This window comes from Molossus molossus, unplaced genomic scaffold, assembly GCF_014108415.1.
Source record: "Molossus molossus isolate mMolMol1 unplaced genomic scaffold, mMolMol1.p scaffold_m16_p_23, whole genome shotgun sequence".
Classification (NCBI taxonomy): Eukaryota; Metazoa; Chordata; class Mammalia; order Chiroptera; family Molossidae; genus Molossus; species Molossus molossus.
In genome coordinates, this window is record NW_023425359.1 from 15,402,091 (window position 1) to 15,420,655 (window position 18,565).

General features: G+C 39.9%; 1 protein-coding gene across 4 annotated transcripts in view; it reads right to left on the minus strand.

Moving 5' to 3' along the window:
* Window positions 1–3,742: 3,742 nt before the first annotated feature.
* The window catches only part of FBXO28 (F-box protein 28), a 30,525-nt gene continuing 15,702 nt past the window's right edge, over window positions 3,743–18,565 (minus strand). The window contains exons 3-6 of one of the 4 annotated variants that reach the window (XM_036277787.1): window positions 17,407–17,545; window positions 10,157–10,352; window positions 8,339–8,427; window positions 3,743–6,611 (exon numbers count right to left, since the gene is read on the minus strand). In XM_036277787.1, the coding sequence (XP_036133680.1) occupies window positions 6,525–6,611; window positions 8,339–8,427; window positions 10,157–10,352; window positions 17,407–17,545 (511 nt within the window). In that variant the 3' untranslated portion in view covers window positions 3,743–6,524. Of the gene's footprint in view, window positions 8,428–10,156; window positions 10,353–17,406; window positions 17,546–18,565 lie in introns of all 4 variants that reach the window. The other 3 variants (XM_036277790.1, XM_036277788.1, XM_036277786.1) reach the window with 3 other exon arrangements.

Consider the following 18,565-nt stretch of genomic DNA (forward strand, 5'->3'; position numbering starts at 1 on the left):
AGAGAGAGAAACATTGATGTGAGAGAGACACATCGATTGGTTGCCTTCCACACAACTCCAACTAGGGCCAGGGACCGAACCACAACCGATGTACATACCCTTGATGGGAATTGAACCTGTGACTCTGGTTTGAGAGCTGACCGACGCTCTAACCACTGAGAAAAACAACAGGCCAGAGTGCTTTTGTATTTTTAAAAAAATATTTTTTCTTTATTGATCTTAGAGAGGGAGAGAGAGAGATAGAAATACTGATGAGAGAGAATATCGACTGGCTACCTCCTGCATGCCCCCTACTGGGGATTGGGCCCACAACCTGGGCATGTGCCCTGACCAGGAATTGAACTGGTGCTTGGGTCCGACGCTCAACCAGTGAGCCACACCGGCTGGGCCACTTTTGTATTTTTTATTGAAGTATAATTAACATACATTGTTAGTTACAGTTGTACAACAAAAGATTCAATTGTTGATAGATATGTATTAATTGTCATTTTATTGTTCATATTTTTGTTCTTCTCTTCCAAGAAGACCCTTCAACATTTCATATGATATTGGTTCGGTGGTGATGAATTCCTTTAGCTTTTTCTTGTCTGGGAAACTCTTGATATGTCCATCGATTCTAAATGATAGCTTTGCAGAAGAGAGTAATCTTGGTTGTAGGTTCTTGTTTTTCATCACCTTGAATATCTCTTGCCACTCCTTTCTGGCTTGCAAAGTTTGTTTTGAGAAACCAGTTGACAGTCTTATGGGAGTACCTTTGTGGGTAATGAACTGCTTTTCTCTTGCTGCTTTTAAGATTCTCTTTTTGTCTTTAACCTTTGGCTTTTTTTTTTTTATCCTCACCCAAGGACATTTTTTCATTTTTTGTTCAGATAGAGTGGGAGGCAGGGAGAGGAAGGGAGAGAGAGAAAGAAACGTGGATATGAAAGGGACACATCAAGTGGTTGCCACCCACACGACCCAACCAGGGCTGGGGACAAACTGCAACTGAAGTACATGCCCTCAGTGGGAACCGAACCCGGATCTCTCTGGACCACAGGCTGACACTCTAACCACTGAGCAAAACTGGCCAGGGCTAACCTTTGGCATTTTGATGATGATGTGTCTTGGTGTGGACCTCTTTGGGTTCATCTTGTTTGGGACTCTCTGTGCTTCTTGGACTTGTATGTCTGTTTCCTTCACCAATTTAGGGAAGTCTTCTGCCATTATTTCTTCTAATAGGTTTTCAATTTCTTGCTCTCTCTTCTCCTTCTGGCATCCCCATAATGTGAATGTTGGTACGCTTGAAATTGTCCCAGAGGCTCCTTACACTGTCCTCATTTTTTGGATTCTTTTTTCTTTTTGCTGTTCTGATTGGGTTTTTTTTTTTTAATCCTCACCCAAGGACATTTTCACATTTCAGATAGAGCGGGAGGGAGAGGGGAGGATGAGAGAGAGAGAAACATCAATGTGAGAGAGACATATTGAGTGGTTGCCACCCACATGGCCCCAACCAGGGCTGGGGACAAACTGCAACCAAGGTGCATGCCCTTAGCAGGAACTGAACCTGGGACTCTCTGGTCTGCAGGCCGACGCTCTAACCGTTGAGTCAAACCAGCCAGGGTTGGACATTCATTTCTTTACTGTCTTCTACAAGGATGACACACTGCATTTCGCTGCTGCTTTGGAACAGGAGGGCAGCTGCTACAGCAGCATCAGGGTCATAGAAATTGGCCATATAAACAGCTAAAGCACTTTCTTATGTGCTTACTCCAAACCTCCAAAACAGTGGTTCTCAACCTGTGGGTTGCGACCCCTTTAGGAGTCGAACAGTCTTTTCACAGGTATCCCCTAAGACCATCGGAAAACACATATTTCCGATGGTCTTAGGACCCAGACACCGCTCCTCTATCCGTGTCCAGGCGGATCCGCCCACATGCAGACACGCCCACAGACAGCATGAGGAGCTGCATTAAAGGGTGGCGGCCTTAGGAAGGTTGAAAACCACTGCTCCAAAGGAAGAACAAGTATTTTAGCCCTCCCTTTTTGGAGTCCTTTATGCTTCCGATTGATTCTAATTAGAAATTGGCTTTTGTGTAATCCAAAGAAAAAGGGAAAAAGAGAGTTTAAAAACACAAAAGTTGGAAAAGGTGAAAGCTGTTTAGTTGATTACAGTTCTATGAACAGAATTTGTTGAATTTTGGAAAGTTCATCCTTGGTTTGTATTTCTTTTCTAGTCATATACTTTGTACTTTTTGCTGAAACACCACCCCCCCACTCCAGTTTTGTTCTCCTCACAGTTTCCTATAATTTTGAGGAAATGACTCACCAAATCGAGGAATGTATACAAGCAAGCTGAGACATACTTTTCTGCATTAAAAGTCTTTAAATTGGTCCCACAAAAATTGTTTCAGGAATTAACAGGGCAAGTTTATAACTATAAGAGGCATCATTTGATTTTAAAAAATAATATTTGTAAACATCCTTGGTTTCCTAACAGTGTAAATGGGTTATGTGGCAACTGAGCCACCTGAAGGTTACAGAAAGGTTCCCACCCTCGTCGTCTACCTTCTGAAAACCGGGAGATGCCACAGCAGCCTTTATTTTTGTTTCTGTGATGTCTGGTGACTAGAGTGAAGAGATGGTGCAGGGATAACTGACACCACTGTCACCCTTACCCTGCAGCACAAAGTCATCTGTGACTTCTTTTCTGGACATCTGAGTTCTAGACAAAGTGGCTAAAGCACGTATCAAAGAAACTCTTCCTCTGAATTTTGTTCTGAGCGAATCCTTATCAGTCCCATCTTTACTGAAGAGAGGTGAAGTCGATTTGTATCATTGTATTTCACTGGAATTTGGAATAGTTTTGGAGCTGGAAGAAATTTTGGAAAGAGAACCAGTATTCTTCCTGGCAGGGCAACAAAAAATCGGTGGTCACTAATTTTGCATTGATTGGCAGGATGCAGTAAAGTGACTATGGACCTGTTAGTGGCTTCAGACCAAATCTACTGCTAGGACTGCCTCCTACTTATGGTTACTGGTTCTATTTGCCTTTTTTTTTATCCTCACCTGAGGACATTTTTTCATTTTTTGTTCAGATAGAGTGGGAGGGAGAGAGAGGAAGAGAGAGAAACATCGACGTAAAAGGGACACATCAGGGACACATCGAGTGGTTGCCACCCGCACGACCCAACCAGGGCCTGGGACAAACCACACCCGAGGCACATGCCCCTAGCGGGGACCGAACCCGGGTCTCTCCGGACCGCAGGCCGACGCTCTAACCGCTGAGCCACACCGGCCAGGGCTGATTACAGGTTCTAGAAGCTTTCACAGTGCTTTCTACCTTTATGCCTGGGGTGAATCCATTGCCTCCTCCAAGCCCAGCCTTTTCCCGATTTTAAGTTCTATGTTACTCTTAGCATGAGGGATTTTGGCATTGACTAGTTCTAGTGGATATATGGAATGTTCATCTATATGTTTATTTGTAAATTTAGAATGAATGTAATCTAGTTTCATAGCTCCCAGCTATTTTAGAATAGTGTAGTGTAGCAGGAAGTAGTTGCTTTGGAGGCATGTAGGTCTGGGTTCAAATCCCACTTAGGCATTTACTTGTATAGCATCGGGACGTGTTGCTTAACCTGAGTTTAATTTCCCTGCAGAGGAAAATCTGCCTCATAAGGCAGCTGTGAGGCCTCCCTCACATAACTGTAACACACACTCCCCTGCTTCGAGTGGCGGTGGCACCCACATGGCATGTGATGGAGGCAGCTCTTCATCACCCTTTGTGCACGAAATACAAAGAAAACAAGCAGCGCTGGTAACAACACATTTATTTACGTACCCTGTTGTGTGACTGGGAGGTGTTTTCACTTTCCAGTAATTGAATTAGGATATAACAATGAAAATTCCAGAAGGTAAACTGGTAATTTATTGTTGCTCATAAACAAACATGGTACCACATAAAGGAATTTTAAACACTTCTAAACTTTTGGTATAGTTTTGAATATGGACCAGTAGACTTTGGCAATGGACCTAAGAGATTACCAATATGCTTCTAAATCCCATGATTCTCTTCAGATACAACAGGAAAAATTTGGATTTACCTTTTGATTTAAAAAATTTAACAGAAATTCTTAGGAAGTGGCAAAGGCCCATATGACTTGAGCCTATCATATTTATCATGCCTACACATATATTGCTATTAATAATGAAATCATGGTGCACAGTAGTCAACTAATTGCTAGTTTCATTTTGTAGATTACTTTAGCACATTTAAAAAATAATTCACTTCAGAAGGGCAGGCTATAGGTCTTGGTTATTTTTAAGTGGGTTTGACTTATTAATCTTTTGTGGACTAGTTAATTCTGATAGATCCCAAGCCAAAGAAGTGGATGGCATATCAAATTTGGTTTCATATTAGAAACAGCCGTTTCCAAAAGACATTTCCCTTCAGAATGCCTTTTCTTCCTAGCTTCAAATCTTACAACACATCATACTTGTAGATGGTTTGGTGTTAACAAACGGGTACTCATGGCTAGAGCAGGATATAAGAATGTGCTGATCACCAAGTATGGGATTTTACATTAAATTAAAATTATATACTGTTGGAAATCGACAAGGTAGGGAGTTCCTAGATCCTAGAAAATATTATGGCTAAGGAAATAGAGAACTCAAAAAAGGAATCACCTCCAAGAAACTAATTCAGTATAGTAAAATAGAATTAAGTGCCCTGTCTTAGGAAAAAGTTTATTAATAAGAAAAGGGACAACTGGGACATCATACATCATTTCTTTGGAGATTAAAGTGCAGGCTATGAAATGGCATAGAAAATAATGCATAAAATAGTGCAATCTTAAGGTGCCATTACTTTTGTTTATTATACATAGCCTCTGTTCGTGTCCATTTTCTCTAAAAAATCCAGCTGTCGTGACACCTTTTAGCTTATTTATTTAGGCATTACTTACACTCTTTTACCCACCTTTAGGGCTACATAGAATATTTTAACATTTTAACAAGTAGAATAATAGCGCATACATCTTGAAACTACTAAATAGAGATTAAGGCAAGCCCCTGTAAAGTTCAGTACTCCAAAAAACACGTTTTACAAAAAGAAGTTGCTTCCAAAACCAGTGGCTTTAGACCTGATGGCACCCCAAAAGTTTTTAAAACATGATTACTCGGTACATTTGTGTTTGTCCCCGTGTCCAGGCTCTGGACATCAAGAGGAGCTTGAAAAACAGCTGGTTCTATAACCTCGTGTTCTGAAAGAATTGATATTTCAGAACATGTGGAAACCAAGCCAAGTCCATGTAGGAGATAAGCTGAGGATCCTGGGGGTGGGGAGTCTTCCTTTTTCTCTTATATATGCCTTTTCACATTGTATCTGTCTGTAGTGTTGTACCATAATCGATTTTTAAGTGGGAATGACCCATTAAAATAGAGAAGTTTCCTCTGAAAAACAGCCAAGGATGATGACAAGAACATTTTAGGAAATGTTAATCTGGGACAACACAGTGTTAACATTATAGCATTTATATTACTGGCGTATGATCCAGGGCAGGACGGTTCTCTCTTGGGAGGCTAATTTACAAGTTTCCTGTAACACACGTCAGTTTTAGCTGATCAAAATAATTTGTGACTTGTTGAACCTTAAATACCGTCATGCTATCCCAAAGCAAGTATAAAAGCTATCAAATAGGTCAAGGCAATATCCTAACATGTTTTCGCTGGATAGCCTAAGTAAGACTTAAGACTTAAACAACAGAACTGTAGTGCTTTATTCTCCGACTGTTATGGAACATTCATGCATTAACAATCGCAACTCATTAACCTTATGGACAGGTGATTACAAGTGTATACTGTAGAAATTTTGGATTTTGAAACAAAATCTACCTTCTAATAGTGTGAAAGCTTGTTATGAAAGCCAAACACTCGTGTTCACTAATGGAAGACTGCACACACATTTAGGGTATCGAGATAAAGTTAATGAAGAAACCCAGGCAACTTTAAATAATTCATTAACAATTATTAAAGAAACCATCTGAGGATATATCCCTTTGATGCATAAGGATCATACTTTGTAAACCTGTAAACATGTACTTTGTTACTTAAAAAAGTCTTCCTATTACCAGGAAAGCAGACTATTCAAGGCCATGAGTATTCCAGTAGGCCTCCTCCAAAGTTATGACAATATGGCTAAATCCTATGATTACAAAAAGCGAGACCTGCTGCGAAAATGAGTTCCAGACAGGGACTTTTATGGATGACCTTGGCTGACAAATCTTTTTTGGAAATTGTTTATTTTAAAATTACCTTCCCAACAAACCATGAAACACTTGGATGTTTTTTTACGGTTTTTCATTGAAAACATACTACATTGTAAATGGAGTTTCAAAGTTAGACATAGAATTGATCAAAATCTAAGGACAATATTATGTAAGGACAATATAAAGAATGGATAAGAAAGAGTTTCATTTGGTGAGGTTAATCTGAAGGATGCAGAACCATGTCATGTTGGACGGATAAAAAAAGGTGACAACCTTGTGCTTTTATTCGACTAAGGTACTTACCAAAACCTTAAACTTTATACGGGTATCAAACTCCCACCTGGAAAGGGACAGTCTTCTACAGTACACCTAAATTTATTTTAAATAACTGAAGCCCAAGGCAACAGTTGTTTAAAAGAACTTAACAGTCAAATAAAAATGACATAATTTAGTACATTAAAATAAAACTAGAACAGTAATAGGTGAATGTCTCAAAAATATACAACTGGGGGAGATAACCACTGTACACAATTTGGAGGTTGTTAAAGTGACCACTTAGAAGGTTGAACAGTGCAAGACATGCTTTTCCAGTTATAAGCTCAACACAGGAGTGCAAACGAAATTAAAGCTTTTGTTTAAAGTTGAGGATAAGGAAAGCTTGAACATTTAGAAGCTTCCCCAGGTCACCCCCCAGGAACGAAATGATCGATGCTTTTTCATAGACAGTGCTCTTCCATGAACTGTCTTTCATGGCACAACTGCATCCCACAGGTTGGGTCCCCTACTCACACACTGGTAACCACACGATCAAGGAGCACACAGTGTTGAGTAAGGGAAAGTACTAGTTGCCAGAGGTCTGATATCGATAGAAAGAGCCTTGGGATTTGGGGTTCTGCCTTAGCCAGTGTACCTGAACCCTACAGAGAACAGACAAAGCAATGGGCTTTAATATTCCTGTTCCTGTAAAACTGGAGGACAAATGGACTCACAACCCCCTACCCCCAGAGGCCAGCTGTTGTGGTGGAAGATGTTAAGTGCTTAAATAAACTCAGATGCTGCTCTGAACAGTGGAGAAGTATAGAGGTTCAAGATCAATACCAGTGCAAGAGCTTTTTAAGTGAGTTGCCTAGGCAATGCATGCATCCATCCATGCAAACGTAGGACATGGCCCCCAAGAGAACTGAAAACATGATAGAATTGGATAAATCCCTTGCCAGTAGTTTATAAAAATATATAGTCAATACTGTAGAGGCCCCTTCTACTATGGAAGTCCATTTTAGTTACCCATGACTTCAATACCAAAAAAGCATTTACTACTTTTCAGACATTCCAGACAAAGGTCACTTATAACAAAAAGTCGACTTTTTTTTTTTAAAACAAGATACTGTCCATTTAAAAAGTAGGTCTTTTCTTTCAAGTGAACAGGACATTTTCTGTATTAAACTTCTAGTCTGTCAAGACTGGTTTAAGATCCTTAAGTAATGTGCATATATGCAGAAACAAATAAACTTACTTTAAACATGAGCTGCACAGAAAAAAAAAGTTAACTCCTCAAAACATGATAGAATAGGTCTGGTTAGTACAAATCTATTGCAAAGTAAAAAGCTTCTGTGCATCAGTTCAACCAGGAGAAGCGGGGAAAGAATGTCCCAACCACAAGAGTTCAAGTTTAAGTTGTTCCGAAAGCCTAGAAGCCTAAGGGACACCATGTTGCTCACGGTATCCTGATATGCATCACTGCTTGAGCTACTAAGCCAGGCCTTCCTCTGGAGCTAGAAGCACATTGCAATTTACTTTCTGTTCCGGAGCCGTTTGGATTTCCTAAGAGAGTCTATGGCTTCTGCTGCCTTTTTCCGTTTCCGAGGAGACTCTTCGTTCTGCCCAGACCCTGAGGGGTTTCCTACTGCGCTTTCCATCACTTCTCGTAGTTTGCGTTCCAGCTCGGCCAGCCGTGCGTTCTGTTCACCTATGATCTGGGTCTGCTCTAGCAGTTTCTGGTCCTGGTCTTGAAGCTGTTTCTGTTGTTCCTGCACTTTGGTGCGGAGCTCAGAAATTTCACGCCTGAGAACAGTCACACCAGCACCGTTTGTCTTAACCTGCTGCTGGAGTTTGGTAACCTCTTGTCTTGAAGGGTTTTGCTTGGAGAAGAGCTGCATTGTGGTCAGGGCTGCAGAAGGTCCTGGGACTGTGGGAAAGTAGTTTAAGACGGTCAGTGAATCACTTCAAATGTCTCGCTACCAGTAATACGTCATTAATTAAACTTATTTTGAAATGGAATGTCCTTATATCACTTCTGATCACTTCTTTGCAATCTACTTGTTCTACGGGATTAATCAGACACCTGGTTTTAACTATGAATGAGTTTAAACTGTGATTCTTGTGTCCGTGTGGCAATGTGTGGGCTGCCAGCAAATGGAGGACATTTAATGGCTAAACTTGGACTTAAAATAATATAATACACTTTTGGACCTAGGAGAAAAACACAAGTGGTAAAATTAGAATATAATGATTTTCTACCTTATTTCACACAAGCAAACATAAACATTTGAGTTAGCCGTACAGACCTATCTTATTCTTAAGTTCTCTCTGCACTTAGTTACTACTCTGTTTTAGGAATAATACAATGAGCATCGGCATAAAAACCACTATTTTAAACTAACAACCTACCTTTTTAAAAAAAGAAAAACCCTGTCTCCTGAAGGTTTTCTGAAAGGACCAGATGGATCTGTTCATACCAGAAACCAATCATGCTGCTTTTTCCTCGTACAACTAAACAGCCAGAATACTTTCCTTGACTGATGGATACGTGCTTCCTTGTCTCTCTGTTTATCCACCTTCCTCTAGTACATCAATGCTCAGATCAGTTTTTACCTCTTTTGAAGTTTTAATCAGAGCAGCCAACAATGATCTTCCTTAAGATTCTGTCTCTGCTACTCAGTTGGCATTTAAATGGACACTCCTTTCAAAAAGTTCTCTTGGCTATAGCAACTGAACTTTGAGTCTGCACGTGTGTTACCTTTTTAAATAGTAAGATCCTTGAGAGCAGACACCAGGTACTTCTTTTTAGTTTCCACAGGACACAGTCCAGTGCTGTGCGCATTAAGTCCTCAATTGGTAATAGGTGTGTTATTAATGCTGAGATGCCATAGGCTTTATCATTAAATTACAGAGAGGCACTCAGCTAGCCCACTGAATATTCCAGGGAGCTAACCCAAACAAAATGTTTCATTCAAGTTAAAAAATAAAAAATTTTACACAGGCTGAGGATACTGAACAATTTAGTCCTTCAGTAGATAAGGGCACAAATCTCTAGATTCCAATATACTTTTGCAAATAGCTGCCACAGAAGAAATGACAGTGTTTACAACAGCTTTATGCACAGCCTTATGTCTTTTAAAGTAGCAGCCAGACACTCTGAGGGCTGAAATAATTAACTGAATATTTTCATGAATATAGTCAGAAACATAAAAAAAAATACTTATATATAGCTTTTCACTCAGCAATTCTACTCTAATAAATTTTATTTATTTATTTATTTTTGGTACGTGCCCCTAGCGGGAACTGAACCTGGGACTCTCTGGTCCGCAAGCCGACGCTCCAACCGCGGAGCCAAACCAGCCAGGGCTAATAAATTTATTTTAAATCAATAGTTATGGATATGTACAAAATCTTAGCCACAAGACTATGCTTCAAAGTGTAGTTTAAATACTGAAAAACTAGAGACAAATGTGTTTAACAGTAGTGAATCAGTTAAGTTATGGTCTCTAGTTTAATTTGTCATTAAAAATGATGTTGCAGATACATATTTACAGACACAAAAAAGTTCAAGATATATAATTAAATAGGGAAAAAGAACAAGTTATCAAACCTATGTATCAATGTTATAAACTGAACATAGTAAAAACGAGAGATACCTGGAGGAGAGCCCATGAGTCTCCCAGACACATCTGATCCTGGTAGTTTCCTCTTTAGAATCGGCACAATCTTCTCATCAAAGTACTCCATCGCCATGGAGGAAATATCCCTTAACTCCTGAAGCACTTCATGAGCTCGCTGAGGGGCTCTGGTAGAGTTGACATATCTCAACACACGATAAATCTCATCAATAACCTAAAACAATGAGCTCTCATTAGCACTTTCCTTTTTTTTTTTTTTTTTAAAGAAAATAGCTAAATAAGGAGAGAAGTGATTGCTCGTTTTGCAAATCCTGTAAAGACCTTTAGGATGCTTTAACTGATGCACTGCCCATTGGTAATATTGCCATCTGTAACACATGGCTTTGGACTTGTTAGAATTCTTTACATGTCATGCTTACATGTACTAAGCACCATGTGCTGGGGCTAAAGAATCAGGATGGATAAAATATAGCTCCTGCCCTGAAGAAAACCACGGTGTAACTGGGGTGACACAAAGGGTCATACACATTGGTAAAGAAACCAGAGGACTAAACTAAGAAATTAATCCTGTATGTGAGCAGGGGTAGGGGAATCACCCACACCCAGGCTCTACTGCTCCTTCAAGCCCACTTTACTGTGGCCTGAATCTGTCTCCCAGAGCCCCCGAAACTCGGCGTGATCTCCTTCTATGCTGCTACCCTGTGCTCTGTCCCTTAAGGTTTTGTTTTTCTAAAACTTGCTATGAATTAGAATGAGGTCTTCTCAAATCCCACTTTACTGCAATCACCAAACGGTAGCCAGAAATCCCTTTTCATTTCATGATAACTGCAGTGGGGAAAACAAGGCACAGCTTACACGAAGAAGCAAAATTCTGACAATCCTGGTTCCTGGTTCTCTTGCCGGAATAATAACCGAACTGTCTTCAGGCATTTTTACCCTCAGCTTTAAGCCCTGGAGATTATCCTTAACACTTCCCATGGCTCTGCACAGACCTGAAGACAATAATTCACATCTCTGAAGACCTCCAGTCTGGATGACACCTATTCCAATGGGCCTTAACCTCCCCAAAATTGTGGGTTAATCAATGAAACGATTCTGTCACCAAAATATCTCAAACCACCTCAGATCCCACTCATTCCTCTTGCTGCATTTATCTGGCCAGCAGCCAACTCTGAAACAATCTTATCTACCTTCTCCTTACTCAGGCTGCTGAGTCCTGACAGAAAACCATAAAACCCTGCAGGATAAACAGCAGGTGAGGCTATTTCTACACCTTTCACATGACACACCACATGCTGAATCCTGCCCGGGCTTGAGATGATAAAAATATTAGTTATGAAAAATACTTTAAATTTTGAAAACGTATGGTAGAAACCAAATATGGTGACCAACTGTCACATTCCTAACGTGCAGTTCACTCGATCATGCTTATGTTTAAATTGGCACAGTAATCAGTGATATACTATGTATGAATAGCACTGAAGCCTTTGTTTGGACTGTTGTGGATGAGAGAGAATTTCTATCTTGTTTAATCTACTATTCAGCAAACAAACCTATTAATATTGAATCGCACAGAGTGGGGCAAAAGTAGGTTTACAGCCCTGGCCAGTTTGGTTCACCAGTTAGAGTGGCGGCCTGCAGACCAGAGAGTCCTGGGATCGGTTCCTGCTAAGGGCACGTACCTTGGTTGCTGTTTGTCCCTGACCCCGGTTGGGGTCATGTGGGTGACAGCCACTCGATGTATCTCTCACATCGATGTTTCTCTCTCTCTTCCTCACTCTCTCCCTCCCACACTATTTGAAGATAAAAAAAAAAAAGGTCCTTGGGTGAGGATAAAAAATAAATAAAGTAGGAAGTAGGTTTACAGTTCGCATGGAAAATAATTAACAAATAATGCAAGAACGGAAATAATACAATAATTAACAAATAATACAGGAATAAACACTGTTACACGTACCCACACTTGCAAACCTACTTTTCCCCCACCCTGTATAATCTCAATTTTTTCTCTCATCTTCCATCTTTGTCTTTTTGTTCTATGTGAGAATTCCTTAACTTTCTTTTCCACTCCTTTTATTTAATTAAAAAAATGTTCTCCCATATTTAAAGAATTTAAGTGCATTAAAATTTTTCTGGAGCCCTGGCCAGTTTGACTCAGCAGTAGGAGTGTCGGCACATGAACCACCGAGTCACGGGTTTGATTCTGGTCAAGGGCACGTATCTTGGTTGCGGTTCGTCCCAGCCCTGGTCAGGGTCATATGGGAGGCAACCAGTCCATGTGTCTCTATCACATCGATGTTTCTCTGTCTCCCTCCCTCCCTCTCACTCTATCTAATGATAAATAGAAAAATATACTCGAGCGAGGAATAAAAAAAATAAATAAAAAATTTTCTTTTTTTTTTTTAATCCTCACCTGAGGACATTTTTCTATTCTTTGTTCAGGTAGAGTGGGAGGGGGAGAAAGGAAGAGAGAGAGAAACATCGATGTGAAAGGGACACAAAGGGACACATCGAGTGGCTGCCACCCGCACGACCAACCAGGGCCAGGGACAAACTGCAACCGAGGTACATGCCCTTAGCGGGAACCGAACCCGGGTCTCTCGGGACCGCAGGCCAACGCTCTAACCACTGAGCCAAACCGGCCAGGGCATAAAAAATTTTCTTAACATGTCTTTCTATGGCATGTGTGTAACTATTTTTTCATATTTCTCTTAGAATATTAGTTACAGTTTCTCTTGAAAGTTTTATATCCTTATATGGTTTTCTCAAAGGTATTTTCCCCCCATTTGTTTCATTCTGTGTTTCATATTAGTTCAATGATTCTCTACTCTCTGGTTATATTGAAGAATGGAGCCCAGCCCAGCTGGTGCGGCTCAGCGATGAGCACTGACCCATGCACTAAGAGGTCGCAGGTTCGATGCCCAGTGGGGGGCATACAGGAGGCAGCCAATCAATGTCTCTCTCATTGATGTTTCTCTTCCTTCTTCTCACTCTAAAAATCAATAAAAACATATTTTAAAAAGTTAAAGGGAAAAAGAAAGAATTGGATCCCATAAAATGTTACCAGAACTCCCTAGTTAGCCAAGATGACTGTTAGGGTGGTGGGATGAGAGGAGAGGGGTGGCGGGATCTAAAAATAAAATGTGAGCCAGGTTGGTGTGGCTCAGTATATAAAACCTCGCTTCATGGACTGAGAGGTCCCAATTCAATTCCCGGTCAGGGCACATGCCTGGGTTATGGGCTCGATCCCCCGTGGGGGGCGTGCAGGAGGCAGCCGATCAATGTATCTCTTTCACATTGATGTTTCTATCTCTCTCTCCCTTCCTCTCTCTCTAAAAAAAATCAATGAAAGCATATTTAGAAAAATAAATAAAAATTCAGTATAAGAATAGACTGATTTGATTTTTAAGAATGTCATCACATTTAAATCAGTTTTAAAAAACATAAAAACACAACATTCTGGAAACATTAGATAAACTCAAATTAAAGAATTTAATTCACCCTGTTGGGTTTGGCTCAGCGGTTAGAGCATCAGCCTGTGGACCAGAGAGTCCCGGATTCAGTTCCCATTAAAGGCATGTACCTTGGTTGCAGCTTGTCCCTGGCCCTGGCTGGGGTCGTGGGGGTGGCAACCAGTTGATGTGCCTCTCTCACATCGATGTTTCTCTCTCTTCCCACCCTCTCTCCCTCCTGCTCTATCAGAAGATAAATGCAAAAAAATGTCCTCAGGTGAGGATAAAAAAAAAGAAGAAAGAATATTCTTCAAAACAACTAACCTATTCTCTTAAAAAATTTAGATCAAGAAATACAAAGAAAGTGAAGGGAACGATTCCACATTAAAGAAGATAAAAAAGTCTGTGTATGATCCTGGATTGGATTCTGGACTGAGAAAAAGACTAGCTAGGAAGAGTGTTACTGGGATAAGTAATGAAATTTGAGTATGGATTGTCAATTAGATAACTAATTGTAATTGTATCAATGTAAAGTCTCCTGATTTGAAATCTGTACTGTGGTTAAAGTAAGATAATGTCCTAGTTCTTAGGGAATACACTGAAATATTTAAGAATAAAGGGTCACAATATCTCTAACTTATTTTCAAACAGTTCAAAAAAATAAAATGCATATATTATAGAGAGAATAAAAGCAAATAGGACAAAAGTTAAACAATTGCTGGATCTGCATAAAAAAATATACGGGAGTTCCTTGTACTATTCTTACCATTTTTATATAAATGTGAAATTGCATCAAAACAAAAAGATACCAAAAAAATAAAAAATGCAACACCACCACCAGTTTCCCCTCTGCCTCAGAACATTGAAAACAAACCAACAGTACCTACTATGTAGGTTTTAAGTTTGGTCAGGGAAGTCTAGCTTCGTGACCTTGTATAATCATTTACACTGTGAAAACCCTGACTTTTGGGAACCACTGTGTTGTGGTAAGCACAAAAGGGTTACCAGGGCTACTAATAACAATTAAGAGTAGGGAAAATCCATGTCTGTTTCCATTATTATATCTCCCAGAATGGTTAGTTGGCCTTGCTCACATGTGTTTCAGTGTGTGTGAACGCTGACACTGACCGTGAGCTTACTGTAAAAAGTCTGACTTCCTTATGTCAGAGAGAAGACTTGAGAAATGTATACAGGAGTAAGCCAACAATCTAAAACCTCTAAGTTTGGAGAAAGGATGAATGGAATATTAATACAGTGCACAGGGTCTGCAACTAATGGCCCTGTCTGACTTGTGCCTGTTTTTGTAAATAAGATGGCAACTTTTAAGAAACAAAATAATTGCCCTGGCTGGTTTGGCTCAGCAGTTAGAGCGTCGGCCTGCGGTCCAGAGAGACCCGGGTTCGGTTCCTGCTAAGGGCATGTACCTCGGTTGCAGTTTGTCCCTGGCCCTGGTTGGGTCGTGCGGGTGGCAGCCACTCAATGTGTCCCTTTCATGTCGATGTTTCTCTCCCTCTCTCTCTCTCTCTCTCTCCTTCTTTTCCACCCTCCTTCCCTCCTCCCTCCCACTCTATCTGAACAAAAAATGGAAAAATGTCCTCGGGTGAGGATAAAAAATAAAAATAAAAAATAAGCCTCGGTACAGTGTACACATTACCTACTTAGCTATTAAAAAAAAAAAAAGAAACAAAATAATCCAAACTGAATTAAGTGTGATAATAAAAACAAAAATTATTATTTTTTAATTGTCCAGTCAAGTTCAGGTTTACCAGAGAAAAAGAACTCAGGTTAAGTTCTTGTGAAGAAATGGGTGCTATTAAGGAAAAATGGAAAAATAAAAAACAGTGAAGACGACTGACAACAGAAATCAGAAGACTTGAGTGTAGCTTTTATCAAATCACTTACGTTCTCTAGGCCTCAGTTTTCTTATCAATGAAATAGGAATAATACATGTACCCCCCTTACATGGCTGTGATGGAAAGTAAAGGAGATGACATATGAAAGTGCTCGGAAAATCAGAAAGTATTTCATAAATGCAAGAGGAGGGCAATGGCAAGAGAAAGGGACAGGTAGCTATCTACATTATAAAGTTAGGCACAAAATTCCTTCCCGACTGCCCCTCTAGAGGGCCAGGTAAAGGTGCAGTTAATAAGCTGTCCAGCCCTGGCCGGTTTGGCTCAGCGGTTAGAGCGTCGGCCTGCGGTCCAGAGAGACCCGGGTTCGGTTCCTGCTAAGGGCACGTACCTCGGTTGCAGTTTGTCCCCGGCCCTGGTCGGTCGTGCGGGTGGCAGCCACTCGATGTGTCCCTTTCACGTCAATGTTTCTCTCTCTCTCTGTTCCTCTTTCTCCCTCCCACTCTACCTGAACAAAAAATGGAAAAATGTCCTCGGGTGAGGATTAAAAAAAAGAAGAAGAAGCTGTCCAGAGCAAAAGCCCAAGGGGACCTACTGCATCTTGAAAACTTAAAACACTCTCCATTGGTGTCACCTCCGTTTTGTTCTTTTATTTTGTTACCAGAAGCAAGAGGTCAACAAATGGTTTCCAAAAAACAGGGATGCAACTAGATTTGACCTCATTTGTTTAGACAGTCATCAAGATCATCGTTCCAGTCACATGATCCTGATGAAATGGAATAATAATTAGCAATTTCTGTAAAGGCCAGATGCAGGCCCCATGGACTCTGCCCAAATAACTCAACTCTTGTTAGTAAGACATTTCTTAAATATTCATATTCTGAACAATGAGATATGCAGTAAAAATGAGGCATTAGGGGATAACCTATACTAGTTCAATGAACGTCCCAGGAATACTTACAAGATAAGGTCTATAAATCAGATCTGGATAAAATCTGGCATTAAGATCAGAATCTAAAATTTCTTCTAACTGGTCACCCTTTTATAGTATCTACAAAAGCATTTGTAGCTAATATTAGGACAGTGAGATATACCACAGGATGTTTCGAGTAAAATGAAAAGAAATAGAACCCCCCAAACCACAGAAAATTGAAAATGGAGAAAGTACATACAAAATATTGCCAATGTTAATTACCTATGAAAATAACAAAAAAAGAACATTCAGATTTTACTAGGTATTAGTTCTAAATATGTTGATACTTTTGCTGTATCAACTAAGTAGCAAAATGACCTTTCATTCCATCTCCACTTTCCATATAAAAGGATAGAGACATTTTCATCTGCATTTACACTCAATTCAAGAAGGAAAACTACTGAAGTCGTAGGAGTAGCATGCTGAACCCTGGGGTCTTTAACCTAGCAACTGCAAATATGCCACATATACTCATTTCTGGGTTAAATGGCACTAGTGCTTAGCTCTGAGTATACTGCTATACAGTAATTATTTGTTCTCGTCAAGTCTGGAAGTTTTATAAAGTTGCCTCATGAAACATTTCTCAAACAAAACAAAACCCAGCTTGTCCCTCCTACTTCACTTCCCCCAAACTAGAACAATCTTGAAGGCAGGGACAATACCTATCTTGTTCACTGCTGCTGTATCTCTGGCATCTTAACAAAGAGTAAAAGCTCAAAAATGTTTTTCTTGAATATGAACTCTTAACAAGCTTCTCTAAAAAACAGCAGGGCTCCTACTGTATAATTCGTAATTAAAATTTTAAATATAAAGAACACATAAATGACTCATAGTTCTATTAGTTACTGTACAGAAAGAAGCTAAACAAATCCATTCATAGAAACTCATTCCAGAGAAGTAGGAACACTTCTGATTTAAAAAATCATGTTGTAACTGTATAATAAAGTCTACATGGTACAATCCAGCTGTTCTAGGTAAGCAATTCCATTTTACCTTTCCTGGGATGAAGCAACAGAGATTGGAATCCACATACTTCATGAAAGTCATATTTAACAGGGAAAGCCTTGTTTCAACAGCAGCGAGGATGTCTGCATGACGAGCTAATGAATGGTTTCTCCTTTCTGACTCTCTCCTATAATTAAAAAGACAACCTTTAAAGAAGTACTGTGGACTAAAATGTTAATCACAAAATCTCTTAATGAAACAGCCTAGCATTTACATGTTAATTTAGAAATCTACAATTGAATCATAATTCAACTGAAATCTGATAAATGAATCACTATGTCCAGAAATCTTTGCCATGGACAAGTACTCACTGACAAAATATTTTTTTAAAAAGTAGGTTTTCTTTTTGGCTCCATCAAGCCTAACGGCTGTTATAATCAGAAAAGTTAGAAAAGTGAAAGAATTATACATGACATACAGATAAGAGATTATCTATTTTTGCCCATAAAATGAACTCATTTAAACTTTTAAATTTTTTATTAAGGAATAATTCACATATTAAAAAATCCACTTTCGCCCTGGCCGGTTTGGCTCAGTGGTTAGAGCGTCAGCCCGCACCCAGAGTTCCGGGTTCAGTTCCCACTAAGGGCACGTACCTCGGCTGCAGTCTGTCCCTGGCCCAGCTTGGGGTCGTGTGGGTAGCAACCACTCGATGTGTCTCTCTCCCATCAATATTTCTCTCTTCCTCCCTCTCTCCCTCCCGCTCTATCTGAAGATGAATGCAAAAATATCCTCGGGTGAGAGTAATAATAATAATAATAAATAAAAATAAAAACCTTAAAAATTTTTTATTATGAAATAATTTACATATTAAAAAATCCTCTTTTGCCCTGGCTGGTTTGGCTCAGCAATTAGAGCATTGGCCCATGGACCAGAGTCCTGGGTTCAATTCACGCTATGGGCATGTACCTTGATTGCAATTTGTCCCCGACCCCAGCTGGGGTTGTGTGGGTGGCAACAGATCGATGTGTCTCGCTCACGTCAATGTTTCTCTCTCTCTCTTCCCCCCTCTCCCCCTCCTGCTCTATCTGAAGATAAATGCAAAAATGTCCTCGGGTGAGGATAAAAAAAAAATTCCACTTTCACAGTGTACAGTTTAGTGGTTTTGGTATATTCAGAGTTGTGGACCCATCAATAGCATCTAATT